Source organism: Kryptolebias marmoratus, linkage group LG12 (genome assembly GCF_001649575.2).
Source record: "Kryptolebias marmoratus isolate JLee-2015 linkage group LG12, ASM164957v2, whole genome shotgun sequence".
In the NCBI taxonomy this organism is placed as follows: domain Eukaryota; kingdom Metazoa; phylum Chordata; class Actinopteri; order Cyprinodontiformes; family Rivulidae; genus Kryptolebias; species Kryptolebias marmoratus.
Window position 1 is genome coordinate 20,434,497 of NC_051441.1, and position 19,015 is coordinate 20,453,511.

General features: G+C 40.0%; 2 protein-coding genes across 2 annotated transcripts in view; both read left to right on the plus strand.

The window, feature by feature from the left end:
• The first annotated feature begins 2,533 nt into the window (after positions 1-2,533).
• rpain (RPA interacting protein) lies at positions 2,534-6,821 on the plus strand. The gene is made up of 7 exons (XM_017434946.3): positions 2,534-2,732; positions 2,846-3,037; positions 3,173-3,245; positions 3,404-3,515; positions 4,634-4,697; positions 4,901-5,041; positions 6,689-6,821. Exons 1-7 carry the CDS (start codon positions 2,661-2,663, stop codon positions 6,716-6,718), a joined length of 684 nt encoding a protein of 227 aa, XP_017290435.1. The 5' UTR covers positions 2,534-2,660; the 3' UTR covers positions 6,719-6,821.
• A 1,415-nt stretch (positions 6,822-8,236) lies between these two features.
• Positions 8,237-19,015, plus strand: part of LOC108247076 (26S proteasome non-ATPase regulatory subunit 11A) — an 11,695-nt gene continuing 916 nt past the window's right edge. The window contains exons 1-13 of the mRNA XM_017434945.3: positions 8,237-8,394; positions 9,035-9,136; positions 9,273-9,469; positions 12,185-12,242; positions 12,364-12,558; positions 13,631-13,775; positions 13,901-13,961; positions 17,228-17,290; positions 17,418-17,543; positions 17,642-17,677; positions 17,757-17,808; positions 17,937-18,080; positions 18,905-18,995. Of these exons, the coding sequence (XP_017290434.1) occupies positions 8,304-8,394; positions 9,035-9,136; positions 9,273-9,469; positions 12,185-12,242; positions 12,364-12,558; positions 13,631-13,775; positions 13,901-13,961; positions 17,228-17,290; positions 17,418-17,543; positions 17,642-17,677; positions 17,757-17,808; positions 17,937-18,079 (1,269 nt within the window). The 5' untranslated portion in view covers positions 8,237-8,303 and the 3' untranslated portion in view covers position 18,080; positions 18,905-18,995. The remainder of the gene's footprint in view (positions 8,395-9,034; positions 9,137-9,272; positions 9,470-12,184; positions 12,243-12,363; positions 12,559-13,630; positions 13,776-13,900; positions 13,962-17,227; positions 17,291-17,417; positions 17,544-17,641; positions 17,678-17,756; positions 17,809-17,936; positions 18,081-18,904; positions 18,996-19,015) is intronic.

The window sequence follows — 19,015 nt, forward strand, 5'->3', positions numbered from 1 at the left end:
CAGCCGAGACAACGCGTGAAAGATGCTGCTGCTGCTGCTTCTGCTCCGGGGGTGGGGGAGTGTATGGGGGGAGGGGGGATCCACGCAGTGGATTTTATGAATCAGCTCGAGTGGGCCGAGCTCCGCTGACACGGAGGCTGTTAAATCCATCTGCAGACAAACTCAGGCGAAGATGCTGGTAGTTGTCAGGCGTCATGCAGTTCAGGTAGTTTTATTCATATAGCGCCAATTCACAACTAAAGTCATTTCAGGGCACTTCAATAAAGAACAAAAAAGTCCAAATCACAAATCCAACTTAGATCCATACTCAAATCTTACTGCAGTATATTCATTCCTATTATATTACAAAACAGGCACACACAGTACATTATGATATGCCAATTAAAGATGTGGACACATTTGCTTGTACTCTTTTGGTAAAGGAAAACACACACATTCATTTTTGTTTGTTTACAAAATGTGTGCTTTAAATATTACGTACACTTACAATTTTCCCTTTTACTTTGGCTCAGTTGACCTACTCCTGTGCAGGACATTGTTGTTTACTTTTCATACAAATAGTGTCAGTTCCACACTTAGACAATGGTGAAGTTGTCTGTGGCTGTAATAAAGAGTAAAACCAATAATATATCATTTTTTAACTGTTGTTTGAGGATTTGATAATCTTGTTTTAAGAAAAGTGGAACTACAAGCAAAGTAAATTACTTACAATAGCTTATGTGTAAATATATTTATTGTTTCATAGTTCATTTTGAACAATGACCAGAATCGATACAGATTTTCTTTAAAAACTTGAGATGCTGCGACTAAGTTGTTGGTTTTAACAGCCTTAATTAATAAAGATTTCAAAAGAAAAACCAAGGCTAAGTTTTTTTTTAAAAAATAAAGCATGCAACCACAGAAACATATTTTGTTTTACAAACAAAAAGGTATAATACAAACATAACAAGGTTCAAGTGCAAAATGCAAAGTAAGCTAAAATATAGGGTAATACAAATAAGGCAAAAATAAAAAAGTACGGTTTAAATTTTATCATATGAAGAATCATATTCTTTAGTTAAAGTTTGAGGGCATTTTTATTAGGCATACTAAGCTTTGCAGTATAACAAAAGTCATGAAATACACATAACTGTGGGTGGAATTTAAGATATTTGTCCTTATGAATGAAGAATTTCCCATTCATGAAATCATATTCTATAATTTGAAGTCTTCCATCCTCGTAGTGTTTGGTCATATCTGTTTTCTAAATGTAGTGTATTATTTTCTTCCAAATGTAGTCAAAATTAATTTGATTTTTTATATCTTTATTAGGGATAGATAGGGAGTAAGCTGGATAAATACATCTTGTTAAAGATTCCATTTTGGTCAAAGGTAATCAACCAAATAAACTAATGTTCTTTAGTATCCATAAATTGAGTCTAGATTGGCCTTTCTCAATCACCTTCCATATATTTTGTTTTTTGTTTGAATCTGGATTTTTTAAAATGAATATATCCAAATATTTGATATAAGTTCTGATTGGGATGTTGTAAACTTCAGTCAGATGAGTGGGATGAATAACATCAATTCACATTTGGGTAAATTCGACATAAGATCCAAGGCTTTTGAAAATATGTTAATAATTTGAAAGATTTTAGGGGTCTCATTTATATTCTCCATGAAAACAGTGTTCTCATCGTTAAGGTAATATATCATTAGTTAATATATTAGAGACAATATTATCTAACATTATTATTAACAATATCTTAAAACTGCGGCTAAATTGATTATTATTATTTTAACATTCGGAATCAGTAAACAGAGAAAAGTGACATACAACATGTCATAACACGATTGGTAACCGAAACAGCGCCCCCTTCATTTCCGGAGTGCAATGGTCCCATTTACAAATATGGTATGGGACTGACATATGGTCCGTCCCCGCCCCTTTCTGTTTGCTGCAGCCAAGTGTACTTGAGTGTACTTGCTAATATCTGGGGAAAGGTGAAGTTAAAAGATTCGTTATTCATGTTTTTTTCCCCATATTTTTATTGCCCACGAGTCATTCACAAAGTTCTCATACACTGAGTGATATCTTGCAATACCACGTTATTTTAAGATAAGATAAGATAAGATAAGATAAGATAAGATAAGATAAGATAAGATAAGATAAGATAAACTTTATTGATCCCACAATGGGGGAATTTGTACGTTTGAGCAAAACGGCTTCACCTTTGTCATTTCTTAAATTGAGATTATCCTAGTCTAAACCTAAGGTGGCAGGTTCCTTCAATGAATGCTAGGCTTCTATGCATTTCGAGTTTTTTAGAATGAGAATGTTTGTCAAATATATCATCTTTACACAAAACATCATTGTTTTTGAAATGCTGCAAAATAAAACAACCCCAGCAGAATGCACAAACGCTTGTTTTTGTCTGTGATGTTGTGAACATGGACATATTTACAGTTTTTAGTATAAAATGTCCACGTTTCGAACGGTTGCGTCTTTTGAAGCGAAAAACTACAAAACCCATCATGCAATCCGCAGTGGCGTTCATCAACTTCCGGGACGAGAGGTTAAAAGCTGAAATGTTTTGATTATCGGACTTGGCCCTAGTTTCAGTCAACGTGTTTAAAGTATTTGTATTTATATAAATGTGGGAGTACCCGTGTCGTAAATAATGGACGCTTTGCAGCGACACCAGTCACTTTATAAAGGAACTTCTCCGTCATGGAAAGAAACGTACCGCAGGGTTTGTAGTCAAACGACAACACGACAGCTAGCTAGCTGGTTAGCATCTTGATAGGCTGTCGCAGTGCGACTTTTGACATTTGGCTGTTCCGTGTCTCTTGTCGCCCTTTACAGCGTTGTGTGGACAGGCTGAGAAACAGCCGGTCCAGGCTGCTGGAGCGGTACCGGCAGGTGGGAGAGAGCCCGCAGCGGAGCGGCTCCGGGGCCTCCAGCATCGTCCGGGAGGTGATGGAGGAGGAGTGGAGCGCCCTGCAGTCAGAGGACCAGAGGTTACCCTCTCTGCGGGGGCCGCAGGGCATGCAGGAGGTCTGTCAGGCTCTCTGGGTCTTTCCCTTCTCATCACTTTCTCACCTGAAGCTGTCTCATACTGGATTATTTAGGAACAAGTGCAGTGCGTAATCCTTTATTATTATTATTATTTTTTTTTTAAAAAAAACCCAGATGTTTAGTGTCCTAAAGGAGTACGATGAGCTGGCAGTGCTGGATGAAATCCAACAGGAGCTCAGGTCGCAAGGTAAATGCATTGGCATCATTTTTATTTAAGCCGATAACTCATAAATGAATGAGCCTTGAGAAATTTAGTAAGATGGATTGATAGTGTGAGACGAATGTTGGTTTAATCAAATTTAAGTAAAGCTTTGTGTGTGTGTGTTTTTTTTTGTGGGGCTGCAGAAATGTCTATATTAGAAGAATATGAGAGAAACCTGCAGTTTGAGCAGCAGTACATATCATCTGTTGTGGATGGGATGGACGAGATACATATTATTTGCCCCATGTGCCATATGTGAGTCTGAGTATTTTTCCAGATTTTTTGTCATTATTTACAACCCCCCAATTCTGAAAAAGTTGAGAGGCTGTGTAAAATGTAAGTAAAAACAGAGTGCAATAATTGTCAAATCTCATAAACCCGTGTTTTCTTCTCAATAGAACACAATAAACATATCAAATGTTTATTGTGTTCAAACATATCAATTATACAATTAAGACATTGTATAATTTAAAGGGAAAATTGCTGTAATTTTAAATTTTATGCCGGCAACACATTTAAAAAATGTTAGGACAGATGAGATGTTTCCCCACTGTGAAGCCTCCCCTCTTCCTCTAACATCAACCTGTAAACATCTGGAAGTGAGGAGAGCAGCTTTTGGAGGTTTTGGAGGAATTATTGTCCCATTCCTGTTGGATGGAGGATTCTAGCTTCCACTTTTACAAAGTCACACTGCTGTAATGGATGCTGTAGTAGCTAAAACTGTGTTGCTGATTCATGTGAGGTCCTCTCTAAAAAAGACGTCGTCTGAAAGGGAGCGTTTGTTGTAAAAACCTGTATGTATGTACTTTCTGCATTGATGGTACTTTTCCAGATGTGTAAACTGCCTGTGCCATGTGCATTGGTGCACCCCCATACCATCAGAGAGGCAGGCTTTTTGAACTCCGTTAACAAGCTGGGTGGTCCCTCTCCTCTTTAATACAGAGGATGGAATGTGGTGTCCATGGTTTCTTAAAAAATAAATAAATTTCATAGCATCAGTGACATTTTGAATTGTAGGTGGTGATTTCAAGTCCTCAGTATTGTCCATTGAGAAGCATTGCTTTGAAAATGTTCCACTTCTTTAGACGGGTTTCCTCTTGCTGACCTGTTGCCAATTAACCCAGTTAGTTGCAAAATGCTCCTCATATTTTCTTTTTTCCCCACTGTGAATAGAATATGGGTTTATGAGATTTACACATCATTGCGTTCTGTTTTTGTTTACTTTTTACACAATGGTACACAACCTTTTCAGAATTGGGTGTACATGTACTAATCGCATGCTACCTCAATTTTCCAATTCAGGATGAAGTTTGCTGTTTTTGACTTCACTGAGAAAAAAAAGCCACTTGAACATGTTTTTTTCAATCTTGCAGGAACAACTTGACCATCAACAGTCATTCTATCTGGTGTCCTTGTGGTCTTCACATCAACACCGGGGTTAGTACGTTCAACCCAACTCCCTCAAATATGTAGGATTGATAATAAAAGCATCATTTTAAAGCATTTTAAAGCTGCAATAACGTTGTAGTGTTCTGTCACATAAAGTGTGGCGTCCTTGTAATACAGCATGTGTGTGATTCTTCTGGAAACCTGACGATTTAACTACCTATCTGGTTTAATCAAAACTGTCTTGTGTTTAGAGGCAGTACATCACCCCAAATGTCCTGCAGCACCTTCTTGAGTCCAGGGTGTCGGAACATATGGAAGACTGTCTGCACAAGCCTGTTTTCTTTGTAGCTCCCAACACAGATAGTTCTTCCAGTCTGTTGATAAGCTGCAAGGTATGCTGCAGTCCTTCTTAAACTATAACTATCCATGGAGATATTGTTGACTATAGTGTAAAATGTTTAGATCTCATTTAGACTGAATGACAAACCTGCTGCAATATTTAGGAAAAGCTAACAGTGAGGTCTTCAGGGGCGTATGAACAACGTAGTGGGTTCCTCATTATGTGGGACAGAATGTAGGTCATGGAGAGTCGTAGCAAGGTTGTTGTGGTTTATCATCGGGGTGACAGCATATTGAGGTTGGAGATGGAGTGGGATGGCACTGTATCCAATTTGTTTTGGGGCCCGTACACATGAATTTGGTTTTCGATATTTTTTTAAGCAATACTGGCCTCATGCCTAGGCTACAACCCGACTACACCCACATCGCTCTGGCAGCTCTCCAAGTTATTGCAGTGAGCTAGAAAGCCTTGACAGTCTTGAGATGTCATCGTTTCCAGAACAGATTCAAGATCCCCTGTGTCAGATGCAGCAAAGCAGCTCCCGAACAGAACCGAGCCTCCTCCACATTTCACTGTAGATACAGGGTTCTTTTCTTTGTACATCTTATTTTATAATCTGTGAACATAGAGCTGATGGGACTTGTTGCTTAAAAGCTCCAGTTTTGTCTCATCTGTCCAAAGGACATTCTCCAAGAAGCTTTGTGGCTTCTCAATGTGCAGTTTGGTGAATTACAGTTAGGCTTTTTTATGATTTGGTGTCCTCCTGGGTTCTTTGGCTACCATTTACTCTATCTGTCTCTTCAATTTGTCATAAATTTTCCTCTAGCAGGGAGGTTGTCTCCAGTCCTGTGGACTTTAACCTTCCTAATCTGTGCAGCTGGAGTCACAGGAACATCCAGCTGCTTGGAGATGGTCTTAAAGTCTTTACCTTCGACCTGCTGCTCAATCATTTCCTTTCTAAGCTCCTGAGACAACTCTGCCCTCAGCTTTCTGTGCTCCATGTTCAGTGTGGTACACACCATGATACCAAACAGCCCTGTGACTACTTATCACCCCTTAAAAAGACAAACTGACTGATTACAGGACACACCGTAGTTAAACATGTCCATGTGGACAAATTAGTTCCATTTTTTCTAGGAGTACCATCCTTTAAGTCAGGGCCAGTTATATTAGTTTGTTTTATGAAATAATTCTGTTGAACCGCAATTCAAAAGCAATGACTGATTTTCATTAGATGATTTTTAGCGAACTTTTTAAATTACCTTTATCTATTTCAAGTTATGTCAGTGACCTTTGTGGGTTTTTCTCTTTTTAACAAAGGCATACAAACAAATGTACTGTATGCTGTGGTATCCTGGGAACGAGCGTGAGGAGAGTGCAGAAGGGCGTCTTGAAGACACCGACAGCAGCTGCAAAAACGATTTGGAGAGCATTAAGAGCGTAACGGTGTCATGATTACCTTCTCACTGATGGAGGTTTTCCAAATTTGCTGCAATCAGCCACATTCTAACATGGCTTGTTGACAGCGGTCTAAGATCTTCGGTATTCGCAAATAATTTTATTGGCAACCAAGATAGGTCAAATTGGTTTTGTTGGAAGGTCAAAGTAAAGAATTCAGTTGTTTGTAATTAATTTAGAAATTCATTTTAAGTCAACATACAATGTTATATTTTTAAAAATCCTTTTTTCTGTGTTTCAGGTTTGTGACTACCTGTCAGTTGTCCTGTAGATGCAGTCTGTCATCATGGGTCACCTTGCCTTTCATATTGATTTTGTAGTTTTTGTTCTCTGTTTAAAGTTTTCTAAAATAAAGATAATTTCTTTATATCAAATGACTGATTGCTGTTTTTTGCTTCACTGTATGCTTCCCCAGCCACAAAGTGTCTGATGGTTACATTTTCAGACCCAGCTGACTGACCATTTAACACATTTGAAGTACTTTCTTAAAGAATTTTGAGAATTCCTCCCCGTGTTTCAGCTGACAGCTCTAATGTTTCCTCTCAGTCAGCTGCAACAGCTACTTACCTCCACCAAGGAGGTTATGTAGAGTCTGTTTGTCTGTCTGTGTACAAGATTACTCAAAAAGTTATAGCTGGATTTTCAGGAAACATCAAACATGGTACAAGGAACTAACGGTTACATTTTGGTGGTGTTCTGGTTAAAGTTCAATGTCAGAGGTCACCTCATGATCTAACTCTGCAGTTGTGTAGCAGGAATATTAAACTGCACAGCTGGACACCTCATGGGTCAAAGATGATGCCTGTTGATTTCAAGGTTTGTGGGGTCAAAGGTCAAGGTCACAGGTAACCCCTTTGTTAAAAGCTTGTCTCTGCTCCTACATGTGATCCTTTTGTTTTCTCCACCAAGGAGGTTCTGTTTTCAGTTGTGTCCGTTGGTTTGTCTGTCTGCCAAGATCAGGTAAAAACTAATGAAGAAATTTGGATGAAATTTTTAGGAAATGTTGGGGTTGTCGCAAAAAACAATGAATTAAATCTCTGTGATGATCCAGATTCTTGTCTGGACAGCACTATTTTTTAAGCATGCTGTGGCCTTTAGATTTGTGCAGATATTCTGTTTACAAGTTATGTCTGTGATATTGCTCTGAGAAAATACCCATTAATTACAACAATTCAGCTGTAAAGTTGAACTGCTAGGTGAACATTATTTAACCCTCCTGTGGCCTTCGGGTCAAATAGACTCAAAGTTACAATGGCTTTTCTTCCTCTCTTCGGTTATGAGGGCTTTAGGAGGATTAAGGTGGAAATTGTACATTTATATTCTGCTTTTTTCTACAGATGGATTAGTTTTAGTGTTTGCAGGACCTATAAACTGAATGCGGTTCTGTAGAAGATGCATTGATGACCTGGCAAAAATTTGAATGAGATGTACGTTGCCAAAATTGTATTTCAGGCTTTAAATAATGATTGCTGCCAATGGTTGTTTGCCTCTGCTGTGATAAACTGATGACCTTTTCAGGGCCTCTCACCCATTGACTGCTGGAGACTCCCTACAACAATAAGCAAGATCAAAACAAGTATAAAAAATGTACAGATTCCTGTCTGAAGCATGTGAACTGCACAGATTATGATGGAAATTTATGTTTCCATAATTTGATATAATTTCCTAGTCCTGAGTGACATGTACAAATGTAGTTGGCATGCTTCAAATTGAATTCCCTCAGTTCCTGAAACACATGGAGTACGCGTCTGTGTCATTACTCGACTCTACCAGCAGGGGGCAGCATCGCTCCGAACATTTGAACGACCCAACCGGAAACCACCGGGGCAGAGAGAGCGGAGGCAGGTAGCAGAGAGATGGCAGCCGCGGCTGTGGCTGAGTTTCAGAGAGCGCGGTCTCTTGTTGGAACTGACCGGAATGCCTCCATCGATATCTTACATTCTATAGGTAAATGCAATCGACACGGGCGGGTAGTGCGGTGAGAGGAGTTTGACGCTCGGACGTGAAGCCAGCACTTTTCTTCATCATCTGTTCAGTTAGCCAGCCGTGCTAGTTAGCGCCGAAGCTAAGCTACGCCTGCTAGCCCAGTGTTAGCAGTCCCCTTATGCTCCCTGTTGGAGTGAGTCAGCAGCAGCATACCGGCCAGCTCAAAATAAAGGCTAACGTTAGCTAACGGCTCATTCATTTGGCTGGAAGTTTAGTGACAGCTTGCTAGTAATTGTTAGCTATTAGCAGCTATGAGTCTTTTCACAGTTCAGGGCCGACAAGGAAATTATAATACAGTTTAGTATAGCATTACAATGTAGCGCTTAGCTTTTGTTTTTGTGTAGCATATTTATAATTTGTTGTTTAGCAAAGCTAAGCCGTGTTCCTCATTTTGATTTTGTGTAATTATTGGACTCCTGTGATATTTCTCTCAGCTTCGTTAGCCACTTGGCTGCATGCCATTTAGACCAGTCGACTCATGACATTGTTTCATTTAACCATGGTCCTTAAAGACGGAAGCACCAAGTTGACGCCAGTGTTTGCACATCGCAGTGGTTCGTGTTAAAACAGATTACATCATCGCAGTGTGTGTGTGTTTTAGTGAAACGGGACATCCAGGACAGTGATGAGGAGGCGGTGCGTGTTAAAGAGCAGAGCATCCTGGAGCTGGGTGGGCTGCTGGCGAAGACTGGCCAAGCTGCAGGTAACCAAGATGGGTATTTCTCAGAACCCCGTCTGGTTCAGACACGCTTCGAACATTTGGCCACCTCAATTCAAATATTGTAGACAGAATACAGGGAATGACATCTTCTAATTAAGCTGCTCTGCTTTCTTCTCAGAGCTCGGAGGCCTGCTGAAGTATGTACGGCCCTTCCTTAACTCCATCTCCAAGGCCAAAGCCGCCCGACTGGTTCGCTCCCTGCTGGACTTGTTTCTGGACATGGAGGCGGCCACTGGTCAGGAGGTGGAGCTCTGCCTGGAGTGCATCGAGTGGGCCAAGGCTGAGAAGAGGACCTTCCTCAGACAGGCTCTAGAGGTGAGGCTCGCTGTTGTGGCAGGATGGCTCGTCTTCGTCCCCCTCATCCCTGAGTGACTCGTCCAGCCCCTGGAGTTACTAGTTGTGATGCTTGTTGTGTCGTTTTCTGAAAGGTTACTTCGGTTCATGTTCATGCAGGTGGCATGTTTTGTGTGCTGTGTGGAAAAATAACTAAATATTGGCTGGCTCGCTCACTTCACCAAATCTGTATAATCAAATCTTTGACAAGTTTGTTTATATAGAAAGAGCTTGACTTATTGATTAACAGTCATTAAAAGTAGGTTGAGTCGTGGAATGTTAAGTGCTTGCCCTGCCCAGATTAACCATTATTATGAGGTATTGTAAAGTCTTAGATAACTGCAGACTTCTTTCTACCTTTTTAAAGGAATATTTTGTCTATTTTGAAGTTGGGCTCTGGTTGAAAAGTTATGAAAAATGGTCTCACCTGTTGCAGATAGCTCTTACAGCAAGCTCAGTTTGGAGAAACAAGTTCTAATTCTTAGAAGACTGATGAGCTAATGGCTAGTCTAAATGTAGCCGAGACCAAAGTGTTTTGTAACAAAATTCTATTTCATAAATTGTTATGCTGTAGTCCGTTTTTAATTACTCTAAATATATTAAATTAAGATATTTTAATTTAATGTATTTAGAACTTTGTGGTTATTTGCCAGCGTCAAAAGCAGTGGCAGCTAGCTGTAGCAGTTCCAGTGCTGGCAATAATAATATATTTCTGTTAAAATAATAATAGTAATCATGTAAAACTGATGGAGCTGTAAAAGTTTTAAAAAAAAATTTGCTCAAAATGCTATGAAAGATTGAAGGAGTTGTTTCAAAACTTCAAAATCTGCTTTGGAATTGTCTGCTCAGAGCAGCCATTATTAGCTTTAATACTTAAAACTTATCTCCCTGTTTATTTCAACAGCGACATCGAAAAGATGTCCCCAAACAAACTGACAGCATGTGTTTAATGTTGAAGAAGAAGCTGCTGTCACACTTTGGGGTTACAATATGTTTGTTGTTGCATGTACAAGTTCTTGGGTGTTTAATAGAATTGCAGAAAAGAAAAGAGTAGATGTAAAAGTGTAATTTACTGCTCGGTGTAAACAGCAAACTGTTTTAAATGAAACAGTATAACCTCATATTTAGCCACAAGTCCAACCCGCTGATGCAGAGCAAAGGCACAGGCTGGAGTGCAGAGAAAGAAAACGTGTCAAACTGGGACAAACGCAATCTCCACTGCAGATGAAACTGTGTGTGTGTGTGAGAGAGAGAGAGACTTACTGTGCACTGATCTGAATGTGCTTGAACAGAAAATAAGATCCTCTTGTGTCAGTGTTGATGCATACTTATCAAAAGAATCACGATTGATGGAACTCTACAGCTCCAGCTTGAAGGATGTGAAATATTTTGGGTTTGTTGCTGAGTTCACTCACCTTCAGGCTGACTCAGTTTGTCTGTTAAAACAAACCTGAAGCATTTTTTTTCTTCTCTCTCTAAAAAACCAGGACAAAAAGAAACACGAAGCAGTTCGTTGTCTGTTAGCTGGCCTGAAAACTCTTGAACCAGGCTGCTTGGTGTGTCACCACATGGTGGCAGTATAGCTGCATTGCTTGTGCTTAGTGTTCAAAAGATGAAGTGTAGGTTGGTGGACATCCACAAAAGCAAATACAGTAACTCTCTGGGAGTTATTCCATCCTTGGGACATTATGACTGGGAAGGTGCCAGTCAGTCAGTCACATGACGTCCTGTTTAAAGTCCGATCCAAAAACAACTGCTGAGTCTCATCTTATTAATTCAGGATGTAATTCACAAAAACATCAAGTCCAATTCAGCAGAATTCATGCAAAATGTTTTTAAACGTCAAAACATGCAGGGCAGTTTCTAACCAAAGCTACAAATAAATCTCGTTAATAAATAAATGCTAACGCTGTTGTGAAGATTTGTTCCAGAGTTGGAACCAAAAGCAAGAATATTTAGTTCAGGTAAAACACAGGAGCTTGAAGATGTCTGTTTGTGACAAATCAGCTGCGTGGAAACGTCTTGTGTTGCGGTGATCCACAGGAGCAGTGGAGAGTGAGAGGTGGATGGGTGGAAAACCAAAATGGTCTCTTACAAAACTTGTAAAATATGTCATCAGGTGTTTAATAAGCTCCACTCGTGTGTGACCAGCTCACCAACACTCACCTAGCTGAGAAGCTCAGTGTGAGTGTTTTTATTTCTTTAGGAAGTGTTCAGTTCTGCGTTGAATTTTATTTTCATAAAGTTTAGGCCAAATTAACTGAAGCAAACCCTCCTTTTGTACCGTTTTTTTTAAAGAACAATACCTTTGAGTTCTGGAGTTAATCAAACTCTTCTTGTTATACTGAACTCTTACCGACATGTTATCCAAAAACTAAGTTACACCTTGAGTCATTCTTGTCTCTGTGAGACCGTGGTGTTAGGAGCTCCTCCTTATGAAATGAAACGTTCAGACTAACAGCCTAAACAGGACTCTGCTTTTGCCAATGGTGCTGGAAAAACATTGTTTTTTAACTTGAATAAGAAGACAGTGAGATTATTTTAACAAGTTCCTGATTGAATAATTAATAATGGAAAATACTGTGAGTGTAAGCTGATCATAAAGGTGTCTAAAGCAAAACTGACTGATTGGCTGCAGGTTCAGCTGTCAGTAACATGAGGGAGAATCAACAGAAATACTTTCTCCTCTCTCCTCAGGCTCGACTCATCTCGCTGTATTTCGACACAAAGTGCTACCAGGAGGCGCTACAACTCGGTGAGTGCAGAGTTTGTTTCTAACTTCTGGGGTAAAAGTGCTGTTTTCCTTGCGGCAGAAGTGTTCAGCCATAAGCTCAGACCCCCCGTCTCTCGTGGTGTCCGTCCGCTTCCTTAATCAGGCTCCCAGTTGCTGCAGGAGCTGAAGAAGATGGACGACAAAGCTCTGCTGGTGGAGGTCCAGCTGCTGGAGAGCAAGACGTACCACGCGCTCAGTAACCTGCCCAAGGCCCGCGCTGCGCTCACCTCTGCCAGGACAACCGCCAACGCCATCTACTGCCCCCCCAAACTACAGGCAGCTTTAGACATGCAGTCAGGTACCAAGAGGGAACGTCTAGATCTGGGTCAGAGGTCTGCAACATTTACAGTCAAGAGCCATTTCTGTCTCTCTGTCAATAAATAAATAAAATGTCTCCAGAGCTGCAGAACTGGGGTCATCAACTGCTGGTCTGCGGGCCACTTCCAGTTTGCTGAGGGGGCTTTTCTGGCCAGTGAGGGTGGTGACCCTCTGCACTAGAAATAAAGATAAACAACTCATTGATAATTACTGCATATAAAAAAATCTATAATAAGTTGTTGACATTTATTGGTATAAGAAAAGACTTCATGTAAAGAAAGAACAAAATATAGCTTGTGTAGCGTATACACAATCAACCTTTAATGAATGTTAATTACTAAACAACGCAGCCTATATTTGTAAATAAATAAAATAACAGAACTGTTCATTTTTGAAAGAAAAGCAAAAAGTTAAAGCGAATATAAGAATAGTTTTTGAATATTGTGACTGTTGGATCTTTAAAAAAAAAATTGGAAATCTTCGTAATCGTTTTTATCGAAGGTCAACTTTTGCTTCAATTTCTTATTATCAGATCGACTTGCTGTGTTTTTGCAGAACCCATTATTTCATTAACTCCTAATCCGTAAGATGTTTGCAGAACTGCACTTTCTGATTTTCTTCTCAGCAATTTGCTTCGAAGGTGTTCAGACAAACCCTTTTTGGAGAATTTCAGAAAAAAACTGACCCACTGTGTGGCTATGTCAGATTAATGACGCGGCTAACTAACTACTAGCATGATCAAGTAATCATGTTTTGCTCCTTGGATTTGTAGTATCACATATTTGCAAAAAAATAAAAGCGGTCAGGAAAACTGCTAAAGCTAGCTCTTTCTGTTGTGGTTATGAATCGCAAAAATATTAATTTCCATGTCATTTTTTGCCAAAGCTATATATGATATGAAACAGCTGTTGCAGAGGGACTAACGAGCCACATGTGGCCCCCGAGCCGCAGGTTGCAGACCTCTGATCTAGGTTTCGATCTCTTGATAAATGGAGGAAACCCAGGTCTGTCTGATATGATACTCAGGAGTGCCTGTTTGCCTCTTGTTCCAGGTATCATTCACGCAGCAGAGGAGAAAGACTGGAAGACGGCGTACTCGTACTTCTATGAAGCCTTTGAGGGCTACGACTCCATCGACAGCCCTCGAGCCATCACAGCCCTGAAATACATGCTGCTCTGCAAAATCATGCTCAACGCGTGAGTGCAGAACACCTCACATACTGATCTGTGGTCTCATTGGCTCCTTTTAATCTCATGAAAGCAAATTCAGTGTAATTAGAAAAGACAATGTATGTAATGTGTATATATTCTTCTATTTTTAGCCCAGAGGATGTTCAGGCCCTCATCAGTGGCAAACTAGCTCTGCGATACACAGGCAGACAGGTATGACTCGTTCTTCCTCAGAGTTTTTTTTTGTTTTTTAAACTTTGAACTCCGCTGTCGGCAAAAAGCTATTTCTAAAAGTCCAGCCGTAAGAGGCCTGTAAAGATTCTGTCGACAAGTAAAACAACTTAAAGCATGACAGGAACACAAAGTACATTCAGTAGCACTTGAAAGCACATAATTACCGTCTGAGTGTACAGGATCCAGACTGACAGTTTACAGAAGCACACAAGTAAAATACTTAGCGTATTTTTTTTAAATTATTAAATACAAACATTTCTTCTGTTTAGTGTTTGGTAGAACCAATCACGTTTCTTGTTCTAATTTTTTCAATTTATTGTTGCTTTGACCAATTTTAGCCAATTCTGATTTTTCTCTGAGAACTCCAGTTAATGGCATACAAAATGTGTTTTTGTTTTTTATCTAATACCTGGTTCCAGGTGTTTGGACAGAAGTATTTGTACAAATAAAACCCAACTCAAAAGAATTACAGTAAACTGGCTTAATAAACCGGGTTATAGGTACCTAAAAGGTAGAGTTTTAATTACAGTTGCTTTAAAAGCACAACGTTGCTGATGTTTGATGTAACCACTGACCCCGAAGCATCGAGCGTTGGTCTGCCTTTTATCTCAGCGCTGTCCCAGAGTAGATTTAAGCAGTTATCTCCAGGACAAACAGCACTGCAAAACAACAAAACTCTGTTTGCTTTGAAAACAGTAGAAAAACTTGATTTTGGATTTATGTTATTACTATGATTTGTAGGCTTTCTGGCACCAAATCATAATGTTACTTTTTTTCTTACAAAGACCTCATTAAAAAAAAAAAATGTACCAGTAGACTGCATTATATATATATATATTAAAAAAAACAAAAAACTAGAGCTCTTGAAATTATTGCGTTCACTGTGTGCGTTGTTGTTTTTACTTTGACGCATAAAATAAATTAACGCAACGATTAATCTGAAAAGCGCCCTTTCTGAATTGCTGTACCTCACTTCTGTTTGCTCATTCAAGCTAGCGATGGGTAAAAAGGAAGACACGCTATTAAACGGACAATTTCGCTCTGAGTTGTTACCAGATGGTGCTTTGGACAAAAGCAAGGAAATCTGTGAGACTTTAATTACTCCCATATCAGCTGAAGGGGAAACCTCCCGGTGTGGCGGCGTCTCCAACTAGGGAAGCCACCAACCAAATAACGGAGGCTCAATGGGTAGCTAAAAATGATCACTTCTAAATATTGTTGAGAATGCACCTTTAGTTATTTCTGCAATTTTATGCAAAATTTATTTCAAAGCTTCTAAACGGTGTGACAAAGTAAAACAAAACATTACAAATTCCTTTTGTTAAATAATGACCGAGTCCATCTTTATTAGAAGCTGCCTTGAAAAGTGATTAATCGCAATTAATTTTTTAACAGATTTGCCGTTAATTAGTTAATTAACAGTCCTAAAAAAAGACAAAAAGCGTTTTAATGTTAGATGACTGTTAAATATAGCTGAAGGTGCCATCGCTCTTATTACTGTTCTGTTGGTTTCTCATTCTTTCGTTTCCGTCCCGACTTTTGTCTCACCCCTCCTCCAGCAGAAACCATCAGAACATGCAGCTCCATCAGAAACCGTTGGTAGCAGTGCTTCATAAGATGTAGAGAAAACTTCTGAAAAATAAAACGTGGAAAGCAGCCAAGTTGGAAAATGTCAGATGCAAAATGGCCGCTGTAGAAAGTTGTCTTTTTAGCAGCCAGTTACCTCTTTTGTGCTTCATCTGACTTTATTTTTTAAACACTTAACAGATAGGACGAAGGCTAAACTTTGAGTCTCTGTCAGTAAAAACTTATCCTTGGAAGACGTTTTATTCCGTATGTGAATTAGTGTTTAGATATGGCGTGTTCATGGAGTTTCAGAAATCTTTATTAGGTGCTGATCTGTCAGGCACAATTTTGCTGTGAATCACAAGTAGGGGTTGAACCAATTAGTCGACTAGTCGACTCTAGGACGTCTCGCGAGTTTTTACATTTCATGTCGACTAGTCGCAGTCATGTGATTGCCGGTGGTGACAGCCTGTGCTGATCTGACAGCACAGTATACGTCACAAGACACAAGAAAAATAAGTTAATACATTAGTTTAAATGATATGTAGATGGATGCATATTTGTGGTTTTACAGTGTTTTTAAAAGGAGATGGAGTTGCAGCTGCAGTCAACTACAAAATACGAGCCGTCTAAAACTCGCCCCCTTCCCGCTAAGGATGTCACTTAGCCGGCTCGCGAGTGTCTTTGTCACGACGATCTAACTAATACATTATGATGTTATGTTGCTGATTAAATAAAGATCTGTGGTAATGACAGCTGCTGATTAAATAAAAGCCTGTAGTTGGTAATGACAGTGTATACTTGTCTGACATATATATAGCCGTGAGTTCGTGCTAAGAATGACACTTCGTGCTTAGAAGTGTCATCAGATCAGCTGTCAGAAGTGTATGACAGTCTGACAGCAGATCTGACAGAACACTGGCTACAAAATGGCGTCTTCAAAACAGATCGAGGACAAGCCTGCATCTTGTCAAACAGGTAGAAATTCGTCAACAGTGTGGAAATATTTCACTAAAGATGACTCTTCTGGTTTAACTACCGTAACATGCAAAATCTGCAAAGCTGTGCTGAAGTACAACAAAAGTACGACCGCGATGCACAGTCATTTGAAAAGGCATCCGCTAATGCTAGCTCCTGAACAACCGGCTCGATCCAGTCAGTTGTCAGTAACTTCATTCATGAAACGCCCAGCTGTGACAGGACACCGGCGGCAGCAAATCACAAATTTGCTTGTGAATTTCATTGTCAAAGACATGAGACCACTAGCTGCTGTCCACGGAGAAGGATTTAGAGATTTGCTACAGTTTTTCGAACCTAGCTAGGGGTCAATATTTGCCGTGAAAATAGCTAATAAAGCCTCCAAGTAGTTGTGAAGAGTTTTTGCGCTTACGTCACTATGACGTCACCGCGACTAGTCGACATCGACTCGACTATTATCATGATGTAGTCGACCTTAAAAAATATGTAGTCGTTCAACCCCTAATCACAAGTAAATAACAACAGATGCTAAGAACCTCCTACACATGTTCCTTTTGGGCAGCTGTATGTGACAAATAGATCAGATGTTAAAGTGCTCCTGGTTCTTGGTTTAGTGTGTTAAAACCTTAAAAGATGTTTCTGTCTGGAGTCTTTCCATGAGCACTTGTTCATGTTTTTTTTAAATTTTCATTTCTTTACAGACAGAATCCCTGAAATGTGTGGCACAAGCCAGTAAGAACCGATCTCTGGCAGACTTTGAAAAGGTTCGTTCTCACTGTTTTACTACCTGGCTGTGAACAAACTGGAAACTAGTTTGATTGAAACATGTAATGTAGCTGTAGTCTCTCCCACTCGATTATGACAACCGTCCTGTTTTTCCACCGTCTCCAGGCGCTAACAGATTACAAAGCAGAGTTGAGGGACGACCCCATCATCAGCACCCACCTGACAAAGCTGTACGACAACCTGCTGGAGCAGAACCTCATCAGGGTCATCGAGCCTTTCTCCAGGGTCCAGGTAAACTCTTCACTCCGTTATGACTTAACGGCTCCGGTGTGCATTTATTACTGCCAAACATCTTAAAACACGGCGCTTTATCGTCTTCCCCCTGACAGATTACACACATCTCCTCCCTCATCAAACTCTCTAAGGTGAGCCTCTCACTGTTTTGTGTATTGGTTCTGGTTTGTACTGTTGAATGGTTACAATCTGACTTTGTGTACCTTGCAGGGAGACGTGGAGAGGAAATTATCACAGATGATTCTGGATCAGAAGTTTCATGGTATGTTGTTCCAAAATGTTTTTTTGTACTTAAATCCTTTAAATCTGTGATTACTTGTAATCGATGATGGTTGGTGGCAGTTTTTTATCCCCATTTTTCTGTCTGTGTGCCATCCCTCCACCTGACAGGTATTTTGGACCAAGGTGAAGGTGTGCTGATCGTATTTGAAGAGCCAGTGGTAGACAAGACCTACGAGGCAGCACTGGAGACCATTCAGAACATGAGCAAAGTGGTCGACTCACTTTACAACAAAGCAAAAAAGCTCACATAAGGTCAGCCCCAGTGATGTGTGCATGTGCAGTCTTTAATATTGTCAGATAGAAAATTACTTCACTTTTCTATTAGATAGGACAATAAATTTAAACTTAGGTGGATCCAGGTAAAAATTACGTCAACAAATTCCCCTAATAGGTGAAGATAATAACATGAAATATTGTAGTTTTCACTGAAACACAAAGTACGTTAGTTGATAAATCAGTGAAAAATATTAGCTCTTTTCTTGATGTGCGCTGCTTTTAATTTTTCGGATGGTCTGACTGATTATCTCTGTGCTTTTCCACAACAAGTATGTGTGATTTACCTCCAATAATTAGCTGCATCACAGAGTTGCTTTTACAGATGATTGACTAAATGTGGTTGCTCTGACTGAATCTGCAGTCATGGGGGGAAAAAGTTCATCCTAACAGCTCACCCTTTCATACATTGACTGTTTGACCCCCTATATCACCTCAGTCTTTAGATATGTCACATTAAGATGGCATGATGGTGTCTTAGCTACTCCTTAAAGCTTAACCCACCGCTTTTATGCCCCTGAGCCACCAAGTGAGGTAGTAACATGTCGATTCTATGAAGGTGGCATCGCAGCTTTGGGGGGTGACAGACACTCTGTGCAACCCCTTATTAGCCCTTATCATCAATGTTTCTGAGTTATATGCCACGCCACCCATAGTTCTTTATTTATGAGAGTGGGTCAGCTTGATTGATGATTTATAACCAATCAGAGGCAGCTCAAAGACAGACTCGACTTTGTTGACCACACGTCAGAAAGCGTTTGGTGAGACAAGCTGCTCAAACTAATGAGTGTCTATCTCCGCAGAGAGAATGAAGTCATCTGTCCTCCTGTCTGGACTGACGCGGGGCCAGTCAGATCTCCGTCATTTACTCACCTCAAATCTGCAGACGGACGAGGGGGGGGGGGGGGGGGGGG